Below are 14,949 nucleotides of genomic sequence, written 5' to 3' on the forward strand. Positions count from 1 at the left end.
TTTTTTTAAACCTTCTTAAACAGTTTTTATGCCAGAAAAACTCCCAGAGCAGTGAATTTTACCATAGTTGATTTCTTTAAAATTGTGCTCCAAAAAAACTAAGCAAGATATAAAAAATCTGAGACACACTTTGAAAGAGCATTGTGACAGCTTGCATTCCAGCAAGTTTGAGTCCGATATTTTGAAGTATTGAGACAAAACATAGGGAAAACCGACTTTTGAAAGGTTATGCAAATTATCTTGTCACGTGATAGTTATGTAAACAATGGTAACACTGTGGTTACCAAAATGTTCCCCTATATCTAGGCTTTCAGAAAATGTATACTTTACGGGGGTTCTGAGTTTATTAACCGTTAGAGAATTGTTAGATTAAAAAGGTCACATTTCTTGTCTTGGAACCTTAAACTCAGAGTTTTAAAATGCGCCCCACAAGTAGTATACCAGAAGGGTATTAAAGCCCCGGGCGAAATGGACCGGGATCCGGATTAATGCCAAGTTTGGATGGGCGTTTTGGGGCATGGCTCTGCATAATGAGTCTGTTGGTAACGGCTGCTATCGTTCGCATTATCTAGGTAATATGTTTGCTCTCAACTCACGCTCTGACTATAAGCTTAGGTACAGCCTTCGCAATACGCGAAAGAAAAAAGAAGAAGAAAAAAATATCAATTTCATAAAAAACAGGAGCGTGCTGAGCATGAATTGATCTACTGAAGTTTTTGCTGAGTTGGTTTTCGGAAGTTTCGGGGTCATGTCATCGTTCGAGAATGATTTGGCTGCTGACCGCCATATCTACATACGGAAATGGCGCCGTACGCTGTGGAAATAATCATCAAGAAAGTAATAAACATAAACATTAAAAATAATCCGAAGCTGGCAATTTCGTATGTTGAAATCACGAATTACCGATCTAAACATTGACTGAGAAACACGGTCAGGAAAATGGTAGGAAATAGGTGAACGACGCGACGTCATGGCCGATCGCTAAAAATAAAAAAATAAGTTCACTACATCACGGAAGGATCGAGATTTCCATGAATCTCATCTGTAAGCGATCGAGGTCGGCTGTTCGGTTGCTTTGAGGGTGACCCCAGACAACTAATCACGAGTTATATTTATTTTCGGAGCAATGGGATGAACCACGGACTGGGTTCAAAGATATCTTCGTTATTGAAGAAATTAAAGTCCCACCTTTGTCGAAATCATACGATGTAGTGCCAATTCAATGAGCCGATCTCGGACAAACGTATCAATAGGCCTAAGCCTTTCGAAGAAGATCGGGTGACGACGCGTCGACGCTCACTTGCTCAGCTTGAACTGACATTGACAATGCTGTTTTGATGTCTTTACAAGCTTTGTTTCATTCTCAAAACAGAAGTCCAAACGTTACTGGGGCAACCGGTATGTCAAAACCTTACCAACCCTCCGAACACGACAATACGACATGTCATTGCCATGTGTGAGAACACGTGTACATGTACAAACCATGCATACGGCCGTTTTCAGGGCTAGTATTTATATCAAAAGCGACTGTAGCGTACCGGTACTTTCGGCCGTAGATTTGGGGGGGGGGGCTGTTTAAAAAAGGGGCTCTCTTTGACTGACTGTAATCAAATTGATCATGGAGGCTACCGCTATGATTTAATATTTAGTTGTTTTCGATGTCATTGTAAACTATGGACTCTGCCTGCAGTTCTGTAAAATACAGTGTACGCACTTTTCGCAAGGAAACGTCGTACCGGTATGACTCATCTCTTGCTAAGTCACAACCGAAAATGGCTCACTTTTGCGATATCTGTGCATCATAAACGCTTGTTAGTAAAATAGTTTATGACAACCACGAAGTTTCATCCTGTGTGCGCGCCAATATCCATGTAACTCTAAGCGTACACATGGTTTGTTTACATCGTAATTATTCTCGTATGCACAGCAAATGTTTGTCCAGTTTACACCTCTGCGCGTCACTGAATGATTGACAATTGTTTGAATCGCGGAACGACCGTTGCCTGAGGGCCATTTCCTTCGTTTGAAAGCGATTTTTCCCCTAATCATCGTAATTTTCAAAGGCTTTGTGAAACTTTGCGGATACCTGTATGGCCTACGTGTTTATGAAACAGTCTATGTTTATGGTACGCCAATAATGTTTGTTTGAGAGTCGCTTCGGCTGATTTTCACGGAGCGGTCTACCTTGCTGTTGCCAGTTGTCACTCAAGCGCCATTATGAATTTTCGATGAGTTAGGGGTCTTTTATACCCCGCACACCGGTTTAAAAACATTAAGATTTCAAATGTTGACCCCGCAGGTGCATTCTAGGGAACACACACCTGCCACTTAATTTTTTTTCCCGCAGCGGCAGTAAATGGCTTGCTAAGTTTAATGTGTTAACTCCACTATCAATGAAACAGATTACCACTAATGTGACTGTCTGCTTATTCGTTAATTTCTCTATTATAATATTTATATATGGAACAGCTAAAGAGCAAGTCTATATTCGACGTAATTGACGTTTAGATAAACGCCGCTGTTATGGTGGCCTTTGACAACTTGTCTACTACTTGACTACCCGTACCAGTATTTGTAAAAACGTAAATGGTTATGCTACAATTAAGAACTTGTACTACAAAAAATTCAAAAGTGTGAAGTAAGGTATATTGAAGATGCATGCGAAAAAGACCAGCGACCTTTTTGTTAAGCGGCAAAGGTCGCCCGACTTTTTTAGCAAACTTTGAAAAGTTTGTCTTCACCTTTGGTGTCACTTCTATGATTTAATATTATGGCATGTGATCATGCAATAGTTATTAAGGCAGTCTGAGATTCTAACAAATCACTTTAGTTTTAAAGTAGATTCTCAGTGCGTCATACTGATTTTTCATGGTTTTAATAAACACTAGGGTTAAGAACTTGAAGTGGAGGACATCAAGATGTGACGGTGAAAGAAACGTTCTGTGTGAAGGTAATATAGTTTATATTTTGCACCCCCACATATTGTTCAAAACTATTCTTGAGCAGCCTGAAACACAGTATCCACTTTATGAAGCTTGAAAAAAACGCACATATCTCAGACGTTTACTAGAGATATTCCTATTTCCAACGTTTGCAAATCATGATTGTCAACTTGAAGGATTCTTCAGATGTTGGGGAAGAGTGCTAATGTCGATCTTTTATTCTGAATACATATTTGTTATGTGAGAGATCATTCTAATAAATATTTAATAAGTATCTTTTCTGGCTTTGTTCCCCCGACACGCTTTCATTGTGTTTTCAATAGTAAATAATGCATGGCATTAAATCTATTTCTACATCCCGCGTTTTTGGAGCGGCAACAATAAAAGCGATCCAATAATGTCTAAATATTTGAGTTTCAGCATTAATACAATCAATAATGGTAAACGATGTTATTTATTGGAAAGAATAAACGTTCATTGGATACCATTATGGAATTGCAATATTTATGTTTTACATTTTCAATAAAAATCGAATAACACAGTGAAAGGGGTATTTTAACGGTGGGAAAAGCCTAGGAAACAAATACAAGGAATATCAAAAACTACGTTCTTTACAAAGGACTTTTCTTCTAGTATTGCACTTTGAGATCCTCCATTTCAATTTATCAAATCTACAATTTATTGAAACAAGAAATATTTATTTTATACATTGCCGGGGGCTACTTTCTAACTAAGTTACATAAACCAACTTAAATTAAATAGAACCAACTTAAAACTAAATATGTTTCATCTGACGCTGACGTTTTTACCAACAGATGAATATTGCTATATTTATTATTTATTTATTCGGAAATCCTACGGGATCAAGTCCATTTACAGGTTCCTCAAAAGCTCAAAAGAAAACGGTTAAAAAACACTGAACAAGACAGCACCAAACAGAAAGTATTTACAAAGCTAAAATCAAGCGTAGGACACACACAGACAAAGAACAAGCAAACAACTCAACAAGAACAGCTATTAAAAAATAACTTGTCTAATGTCAGACTTAAATGAGTCATTAAAAATATCAATATTATGATTATTGCTAAACAATTCATTAAAATTACTCATACATCTATTAAGAGGAGAAAATTTAAAACCATTGATACGGCTACGAGATGGTCTGAACGTGGGACAGGTGCGCAAAAGTTTGCCAGGTGCATTAAAGCATAGCTTTGATAAAACATCTGGTAAATTATAAACTCCAGTTGCACACTTGTGTAAAGACATCATATCAAGATAACAGCGACGTTTCTCCAAAGTTGGTAAGTTGAACAAGGTACAGAGAGCTTCATACTGGTCAGCATGATATGAAATATGTGTCTTGAAACACAAATATTTTATGAATTTACGTTGAACATTTTCAAGTAATTCCATATCTGATTTTTGCCAAGGGTTCCAGACAACAGAACCATACTCGAGACAGCTCCTTACAAGAGAACTATAAAGAGATTTAAAAGTTTGAACCTGAGTAAAATTTTGAGAGTTTCGTTTTATAAAACCCAGCATTCTAAAAGATTTATTTACAGTAAAAGAAATATGATCTGAAAAACTTAAGTTTGAGGTTAAAATAACTCCCAAATCTTTAACTTTTTGCTGCCTATTAAGAATGATATCTAAAATACAATAGTCAAAATGAATTAAAGTCCTTGTTGGTAAAAGAGATCACAGAACACTTTTTGACATTTAAATCGAGTTTCCAAGATCGACAGCAGAAGGCTACTCTATCAACATCTTCTTGAAGTTTTAAACAATCTGAAATAGTTTTAATAGGTCTAAAGATTTTAGCATCGTCTGCATATAAGAGACATTGTGAATCTATACAAACACCTGGTAAATCATATATAATATAATGATAGTTTATTGGTCTCTCAAGATCTAGCACCAGGACTTTGTTGCATCATATTTAATTATTGACAGAGTATCAAGGCAGTTTTCCATAAGCAAACAATGTTATCTTTGGTTAATAGAAAATATACACATAATCGATGCTGAAAAATTGTGTCAAAAACTTGGTTCTTTCCTGTTAAGTATCAGACAAACTCATTAGCATCGAGTTACTGTAACATAATCAAGCAACGTAATCTTTGATTCTCAGAAATACTACACATTGTAAATGCTGATAAATCTACGCTGTTAAAAAAACGCTCAAAGATGATTTAAAGTGTCGTCATCAAAAGTATATAACGTCCGTGGATGGATTATGCACCAGTGTTTGTATTAATTCGACACTACTTATTTTTGAGAAGACAAGTTTGCGGACTTTGAATTTTCCCATTGTCGAGTATGTCAAGCAATACCACTATACGTCGCGTTTCGATATGTTTTATATTTTTTTCAGATCATCGAACCCTAAACATGACGACCAAGGCACCAGCCATCTCAAATACGACTGAATATTCGAAGATCTCAGAGGTAACGAGATTTCGCAGAAATTGCATATGTTCTGTAAGCGAATTTGCAAGACATCAAATACATCGAAGCCAAATTGTATTGAATATTATACCATTCTAGAGAAGCAGAAATGGTATCCTAGAATTTTAGTTACAGCATTTTGAATTAAAGTTGCAACTACTTAAATATAAGACTCTTTGCTTATTCAAACTATCCTAGTGCTTCATTTTGGTGTTTAAAACATATAATCCATCAATTAATCAAGTAGACCTTCCTCCATTTCGGTATTTGTATTTTTGGTAAAAGCCCTCCAGTGGCCTACTTAGCAAGCGCTGTACGTACATTCCATAGTTTGCTAATATGAAAGACGATACGACACATTGTTTGTCCTTCATATCTGTGCCATACCTTCAGCTTTTCCGGTATTGCCTTCTCAGTAGTTGCTCCAACACATTAGGAGGCACCGTGGACTAGTGGTTAGGGTACGGGGCACACTAGAGGATGGTGAGTTCATGATCCGGTTCAAGTCCCGGTAGATCTGTCACTGTCAGAAGACGGTGAATTCGAGGCTCGAGCTCGGCGTTGTGACCTTGATCAAGGCACTTTATCTTCATTTTGGGGGTGGGGATGGTGTCAGTGTTTTACGCGTTCCTCATCCTGTTACTGGGCCAACGGCCGTTGGATGTGTACTGATAAAATAGCCGTTTTTTATTACCTTTGCCAGATTACAAACTGATCTTCCTTATTTTTTGTACAGATATTTGAGGATATTGATGCTAACATTCCGCTACTCTGGGAAGAAAATTCCACACTTAATATGAGGATCGTGTCTGCACAAGGTTTGGATGTAGAATTTCACTTTCTTAGTTATATCGAATTTCGTTTTCGGAAACAAAGTGTTAAAGAAGATCATTCAATATCTCTCATTTTATTGTTAAATGCATTTCCACCATTATACCTACGCAATTGATTATTTAAAATATAAGACGACCTTAACTCTACAGACGAACCGTCATAGGCGCGAAATGTTTATTTCGGCAAAGAAGGAGTAGGAGAGCTATACTATTAAAACATCTTGCAGAAGAGTTAACTCTAAATAATTCATTGTGTTCGCAGAAATATTTGACGAAGTGCAAGCTGTGTTTAATGACAATTTTGTACATGTTGACGGAAACGTCAATACAGAACGACAAAGAAAATTCACAAAATCCATCCTGACAATGGTTGATAACATAGCTAGCTTCATTATAAGCAAGATGACCACGGATGGCACAACTGTCGCTCTAAAGACTCATTCACTTGTTCTGATTTTGGAAAAGAACACAGTGCAGAATCTAAGTCATGGTACTTTGATGGTTGGCCCCCATAGTGGATTTGAATTGCCTTCAGCGGAGCATATGTTTCCACATCTTAGCAGCAACGTAACACTTTATAGAGTGGTATGTTTAATATTAAGTATAAGTACTTATTGTTCTTTAATATTTCTATAGGATTATAACTTTTTTCATGAGAATGTTGACAGCATTCTTTGATTTTAAAAGGTTCAGATTACAGCAAAACTATGCTTTTTGGGACATTGTGAGCGCAAAGAACATAAAAAGTTAAATGTTAAAAATTTAAAGCCATAATATAAAGTTCATACTAGATTCGCTTCTAAAATATCTTAAAGTGTGATGTAGGACATTTTATAACGTTAAATGGGTTAGAATTGAAAAAATGTAGACTGTAAAATGTAGATATGTGTGAATTTCACTATTGTGAAAAATCTCTCTCGGATGTCAAAACAAATGTTGAGAAACGCATACCTAGTATGCATCCGACACTCTGTCAACGAATACTTCACAGCTAAGAAAACATGGTGATGTCGGATATTTTTTCTTACTTAGGTATTCCGCTTTGGACCTGAATTGCATCATATTTCAAATGTACCTAACCAATTTGCGACTGATATGTTAACCTTGTCGTTTAAGAATGAATCCGGTCAAGAGATCAGAGGTAGGTCTTTAGTTAAAGCACAGAGTAACATAAACAGAGTGGCAACACTTGCATGCCTTTTGTTCCATGGTCGTCTCGGTAGACTATTGGCTTTTCATATTAAAATGAGCTTCAAAGGTGTTAAACTTTTGGAGGCTTTGTTTGTGGTTGATAATTACACGAGATTATGCGAAACATACGACGAGATGGCATCGTACTGCCAGTCGCGTAGCAACCATAGTTACTTTGTGAGCTCTCAGGCCAGAAACACTGCTTCACGCCAATCAAAACATAACACGCCAGCAGTTTCATAAACATGTCCTTTCTTGACGCACGTGTAAAAGACGGTATGACTGACCGTAAACCATTGAGTAAAACCAGACAGTATCGATAAAAGACGTTCAAATTTTGTTCAAACACACTCATTATATATTCATAAAAATATGAGAGGAATTTTTAAAACGGTAAAACCCACTTTCCTGAAGCTCAAAACACTCCCGTTTTTGCCAGCACATCAATTCCGATCAGCACCACACGACAACAAAACACAAACTTTGTCGAACATACTTTCGCTTAACAATTGGTGAAAATCCGAAAATTACCGAAGGGTGCATGGTCGGCACTCTTCGATAAAGAGAGCCAAGAGCTTCGTGAGGCGAGGCAAACATAGATTGCTTACGTAACCGCTTCACGCCTTAAACAATAGGTGTTGCCACTCTGTGTATGTTACTCTGTGGTCAAAGTAACCGTCAAGCTGCGTTAAAATGTCTTGCTTTAGCTTTACTTAATTGTACAATGTTTTCGGTTTATTTATTCAACAGAAATATTTCAATATTTATCTTGAGTAAAAGTCATCGCATCGTTGACCTGCAATTAGTTGCTTACCACACATAAATGATTTAAAGAAACATTTTAATGTCGATTGGGATGGATATAAACTATTATATTACCATGCCCTGTCCATTGCGTTTTAATTGGTCGTGCTGAATCACGTGACTGCCCACAAATACGCAGTAATGGTTCGTTTTCATGCCCGTGAATATGAATAATATCGAAAACATAGTAACTTTACGGCTAAAACGAAAATTGTTATTTGTACGAAGATCATAATCAACAACTGTGGGGTACACACTTGGGAGTAGGTTCGGTTAGAGAGAGACAGAATAGGCCGAAGACAGCTTTGTATTGTGTCTTAGTATGACCAAGTTCAAATCTTGACCTTTATTACTATCACAGGTCCATATATACAGTGTAGTATGAATAATCATTGGAATCAATGAATGACACGACTACCTAATGACACGCCCAATGCATAATCTAAATAATTAGTAAAGGAAAGGGTGGGCGGAGCTACACCATGCACGTGATTCCCAACATCCTCCCGCCAGCAAGATAAAGAGTTTCAAAATCTTACACAACTGAATTCACAAATGCGAAAACAACACGAAATAAATCTCAAGAGTAAGTGTCAATGATAAGCGTAAGACTTGAAAAGAATAATCTGAAAGATCAATGGCGGTTGGTGTCTAATCATGCTTGATAAGAAAGTACGCCTGGTACGGATTAAATCACAATCTGCTTCTGTTTGTGGCGCGTGATACAAACTTCAAAGAAAACTCTAATGCAAATCCTTATATAAACTATACTTAATTAAATCCTTCTTACAGAACGGGTTCGTTATAAGCTTTAACAGAAAGAAACTACAAATAAATGACGGAAATACTTTGTGTAAACGTTACATAAATCTCTAATTCAAAAATAACTGTAAGTTACAATCTAACGGATGTTCATAGCGAACGTCATAATGAAATCACAACTGAAATAAGTTCAAAGTTACAAATATCACAAACTAAAGTAAAACTCTAAAACTACAAAGCAGTCACTGAAGATAGTGAATGCGTGTCTGAAACAAAAACTTACTAATACAGAATTGATGACATTTCCTTTAGTCGTTGACGGGCTTTCATAGCCGCTTCACGAACTGGTCGTGAACTAATCACGCTACTATTTGTAGTATGTGCACCTTCGTCAGCGTCGGCGCACGTTTCATTATTTTCAACTTCTGAATTAACTTCTAATGGATACAATTTAGTGATAGGTCTACTAGTTTTGCCGGTACGCGTTCTGATATAAGCGGAACGCACTAAACCATCATTTCCTGTGTTAAGTTTTTCAACAATAGCAAGAGACCACCTTATCCGTGGGACAGATTTGTCTTCTACTAGAACAACATCACCCACCCTTATCTGATTCTGAATGGCTCCCTTCCCTGAAATACGAGCTCTTTCACGCAATGTGTTGAGGTAATCTTGAGACCATCTTTTCCAGAAATGAGTGTGAATTTTGCCTAAATACTCTGATCTCCTCTGGAGACGTTCTTGGCAACCAAATGTCGGGTCATTTAGCTCCTCTTCATCGATTGAGTAATATGGCAAAGTTGTGATAAGACGACCATGCAACAAGTGTGAAGGGGTCAAGGGTGAAAGATCGTTGGGATCGTTGGAAAGATAAGTCAGTGGACGATCGTTCAACGTAGCTTCAATTTCAGCAAGAACTGTTTGTAACTCATCGACTGATACGAACGATCGACCGAGAACTTTTTTGAGGGCAGTTTTAGTCAAGCCGATAAGTCGTTCCCAAAAGCCACCAAACCACGGCACACGTTTTGGAATGAAAGTCCATTCCACGCGACAGTTTGCAAAGTAGTTCCGTACTGTACTGATTTCATCATGTTTTCTATATCCGTCGCGGCTGATAAATATGTGGATCCGTTATCCGACATAATTTGCGCGGCAGGGAGCGTCTGGCGGCGAACCTCCTGAAGGCTCGTAAAAATGTCTCGCTACTGAGGTTTGCGACTAATTCTAAATGTATGGCTCGAGTAACGGCACAAGTGAATAAACAAATGTACGCTTTTTGCTCAGACTTTCCTACTGAGACATACACTGCACCCGTAAAATCCCACGCTAGTAACAGTAAAGGGTGGAGCATCGCTCAATCTACAACTCTGTAGGGGTGCGGGGATTGGTTTTCTATAGGATTTGCCGCACACTATCCGACAGACAACGCATCTTCTCAATATTGATTTTACAAACGGTCGAATTTGTGGAATCCAAAATCTCTGCCGAATGTGTGTGATTGTTGTCTGTGATCCGGAGTGTTTTATTTGCCAATGAGCGGCGATCACTATCAATTTTGTGAAGTGATTTTCTCGGGGAAGGAGAAGCGGAAATTTAGTTTCCCAACTTAACGGCGCGTTGTGTAGCCTACCACCAACACGAACGAAGCCTTCTTTGTCAATAAACAAGCGAAGTTGGTGGGCTAATGAGCCAGCTGATTTCCGTTTATCGTTAAGCGCCTTAATTTCTGTGGAATAAGCGCGCTTTTGAGTATCACGGATCCATAAACTTTCAGCGGCGTTGATTTCTTGTGCGGTCAAGGGATCAAGTTTACGGTCCTTTTCCTCACTCTTCAGATTGTTCACAAATCGTTGAACATAAGCACTTACGCGTAATAGTCTAGTCAAGGAGCTATAGTCGGTAGAATCTATGATTTCGGAGATACCGAAATGAGTAGCAACAGGTTGTTCACGCGTACTTTTGCAAGCTTCTGCTGCGTTAATTTCATCAGTGACGTGTAACACGTGACTATCAAAGACTTCGCAAACTGGCCAATCTCCCAATTTTAGCCATTGTGGTCCATGCCACCATAGCGTGCTTTCAGCCAGTTGTGACGTCAGAATGCCGCGAGACAATAGATCGGCTGGATTATCAGTTGTAGGACAGTATTTGTACTCACCAATGAGTTCATTGGCCTTGATTTCAGTAATTCGATTGCTAACGAAACATGGCAACTTCTTATTGTTTTGCAACCAGTATAGGACGGCCTGACTATCAGACCACAAATAACACTTGTCAATACTAATTCGTTCGTTGAGACTGGAGTGAACAAATTTCAGAAGACGAGATCCTAACAAAACTCCCATGAGTTCTGCGCGTGGGATTGTCAAAGGTTTGACTGGAGTCACTCTACTTTTGGAAAGTACAAGGGCAGTTTCGCGCGTCTGCGGATTGCGTAAATAAACTGCTGCGCCGTAGGCCTTCTTGCTAGCATCAGAAAACGCATGTAATTCAAATTTGCTTTCTTTGGTATCTGAGTTGAATGGGTAACGTGGGATTTGTATTTCGGAAACTGTTTGTAATTCGTGGCATATCTTAACCCATTCGTTTCGGAGATCGCTCTGTAGCGGTTCGTCCCACTGAAGTTGTGCTTTCCACAATTTCTGGACGAAAATCTTAGCGTTGATATGTACGGGAGTAATGAAACCGAGAGGATCGTACAAACTTGCAGTTGCTCTAACAATTTCTCGTTTCGTAACAAGTGGTTCGCTTTCTGTTGCTTTGTCTAATTCTTTATCTGGGTAGCGAAGTGAATCTGAATCTGTGTCCCAGCGTAAACCAAGTACATTTGCTATGCTATCTGAACACGGAATATTTGCCTTTGCAACAATTTCTTTCAACTCTGCGCAGTTAGTAGCCCACTCGCGAAGATTAAAGCCGCTTGATTTCATGAGATTAATTGCCTCAGTATGATAATCTATGAGTTTCTGTTCAGAGTCGCGTCCACTCAAAACATTATCAACATAGATATTTTTGCTTAGATCTACGGCAGTTTCAGATCCATCATTTTCTAAGTGAAACTTGACGGTTGCGTTCAAAATGAACGGCGAACATGCGGCACCAAACAACACGACTTTAAAGCGGTAAATACGAAATGGACTGTTTGGATCTTCAGGGTCTGACAACCACATGACTTTTGTGAAATCGCGATCACACTCATCTAGGCCTACTTGTAAGAATGCCTTTTCGATATCTTCGGAAATCTGAAATTTTTGCATGCAGAAGCGGAGCATGATCGAAGCAAGATCATTTAATAGTGATGGCCCTGCATCTAAGCAGTCGTTTAAACTGGGGTTGTTTCCGACCTTGCAGCTACAGTCGTAAACTATTCTGATAGGCGTTGTATCGGAATTTTTCTTCACGGGATGATGAGGTAAATAATGGCCTAAACTTACATCATCATTAGCAACTATCTCTATGAAACCACGTTCCAACAGATTTGTGATTAGTTTGTCGTACACTTGTCTGATCTCCGGTTTTAATCTTTGTACCATCGCACGGGTTCGTTTTTCGCAAACATTTCTATTTGTCGGCAATGCGGGGTGATCTTGGCGCCAGGGAAGTTTAGCAACGTATCGGTTGTTTTCAGAGCGGAGTTTGTTTTTGGTATAACTGTCATAAGTAACTTCCTGTTGACTAACATGGTCGTCAGTAATGCCAATACTCTCAACATTCCAGAAGTTTTGAAGCAAGCTATTTTCCCCAGAAGTATGTGTGGCAACATGCATTACAGTAGAGGTGGGGAGGGAACTGGAATTTGGATGTGACAAGGGCCCAGACAACAAATAACCCAATTTAGAAGACACAGCAGTGGGTCCCTGTCCACGGATAAAATGATCTCCAACAAATGAATAATAGAAATCTGCTCCTACCAAAATTGAAACTTCGAAATCATACGCATCAGATACAGGGTGTGCTAAATCCAACTCTCGCAAATATGATAATCTGACAATACTAGCACTAGACTTCAAATGGTTTCTAAGTTGTGTAGTTATCTGAGGTACAATTAAAGCACGTATATTAACATTACAACCATTAGGTATAATTACCGTAATTTCTGCAATCTTCATTGATCGTAAGCCAGTGGATTTCGCTCCAAGTGTGGAGACGTTTATGAGCTCAGAGTCACAGTTATTAAAGTCTATACCGATTGCTCTGGCGGTACGTTCAGTGATGAAACTTCTCTGCGACCCGTCGTCAAAGAGCAGCGTTGCCGATTCAGACATCGTTGATCCTCTAGCCTTGATGTCTGCGATGGCGGTCTTCAGTAGCACCGATGAATTTCGGCTGACATCGGACGATACCAATGTGCGAACGTCATCCCTCGTTGCGGCTGGGTGTTTTGGTGTCTCTCCGGTGCATATTGCTGTGTGGTGTTTGCGCTTGCAGACCTGACACTTGAATTTCGATTTGCAGTCTGAAACACGATGAGTACCACTAAGGCAGTTGAAGCACAGTTTGTCTCGTTTGACGATTTCTAGTCGTTTTGTCTTGTCGGTGACAACCGTGCAATCTGTAGGTTTATGCCCTGTCTTCTTACAAAACGCACAGTGCTGTGGTTTTGATGCTTTCTGACGAGTTGTTGTCAGAAAGGCGGCGGTAGCAGGTGGTTGATCGGTAGATCGAGTTCAAAGTCAATAGTAGTCTCACCTGCTCTGTCGGCTTCTATTTCTCGTTGAATTGATTCTCTTAGACTCGTTAATGTCCAAGCTTCATCTCCCTTGTCTCTGGAGATCTGTTTTCGGACGTTCGCAGGCAGTTTCTCTAGGATTATCGGAATCAGCAGATCTCCGAAAGTGTCATCTGATTTGCCGAGTGCGTTCAGTCCGCGGATGTAGCCTTCCATATTGTCGTGAAATGTTACTAAACTGTTCAGAGTTCCGGTTGGCTTCTCGAGTTGCCATAATGCCTTCATGTAAGCGTTGATTATAGTCTGAGGTTTACCATACCTTTTCGTGAGTAAGTTGACTGCTTGCAGGTAGTGGTCGTTGGTCAGTGGTAACCTTTGGATGGCTCGTTCTGCTTCGTCACGGAGATGTGCCCGCAAATATTGGAATTTTTGGACACCACTTAAACTTGTATCGTTGTGGACGGCAGCATCAAATCCATCCTTGAAACTTTGCCAGGTGAGAATGTCACCACTGAAAGGAGTCAGCGTCAGCTTCGGCAAGTTGACTTTCCTTGTCGTTTGTTGACTGGAATCTGGGGGTTGACTTACGTGAGTGCTCTCTGGTGTGGGACTGCTGGTGTTGGCTGGGGTTGAAGGATTTGCTAGGCGTTGTAGAAATCCCTCGAATCTCACCAAGTCCTCGTTGACTTTAATCACGTAGTCGTCTGCTTCTTCGAATTCTCTGTTGTAATCGTCGTCGTTTTCGATATTGTTGAGGATTTGTTCATTCAAGGCTCTGATATCTTGTATTTTCGTCGTCATACTCGCAATGGTAGCTTTCAGCACATCGATCTTGCTGGGTTGTAGTGGAGTATCGGAGTGACGATTTCTTCAGCCTTGTTGATGAGTTTGGTCATCTGCGAGCGGTGGCCCCCTCTGCAACGTTTGTCTTTCTCTATGTCGGACATCTTCGTATCCTGGTCTCGGCACCAACAAATGTGGGGTACACACTTGGGGGTAGGTTCGGTTAGAGAGAGACAGAATAGGCCGGAGACAGCTTTGTATTGTGTCTTAGTATGACCAAGTTCAAATCTTGACCTTTATTACTATCACAGGTCCATATATACAGTGTAGTATGAATAATCATTAGAATCAATGAATGACACGACTAACTAATGACACGCCCAATGCATAATCTAAATAATTAGTAAAGGAAAGGGTGGGCGGAGCTACACCATACACGTGATTCCCAACAACAACAAAATAAAATGGAGCATTTGTGCGCCAAGTTTAGATGCTTTTTTCAAACAAA

The 14,949-nt window shown here is 39.4% G+C and overlaps 1 protein-coding gene across 1 annotated transcript in view; it reads right to left on the bottom strand.

Moving 5' to 3' along the window:
• Window positions 1-14,459, bottom strand: part of LOC139129319 (uncharacterized) — a 37,048-nt gene extending 22,589 nt beyond the window's left edge. The window contains exons 1-2 of the mRNA XM_070694955.1: window positions 13,679-14,459; window positions 10,858-13,445 (exon numbers count right to left, since the gene is read on the bottom strand). Coding sequence (XP_070551056.1) covers window positions 10,858-13,445; window positions 13,679-14,459 — 3,369 coding nt within the window. The remainder of the gene's footprint in view (window positions 1-10,857; window positions 13,446-13,678) is intronic.
• Window positions 14,460-14,949: the final 490 nt, after the last annotated feature.

The sequence above is a fragment of the Ptychodera flava genome, chromosome 3 (genome assembly GCF_041260155.1).
Source record: "Ptychodera flava strain L36383 chromosome 3, AS_Pfla_20210202, whole genome shotgun sequence".
NCBI lineage: Eukaryota > Metazoa > Hemichordata > Enteropneusta > Ptychoderidae > Ptychodera > Ptychodera flava.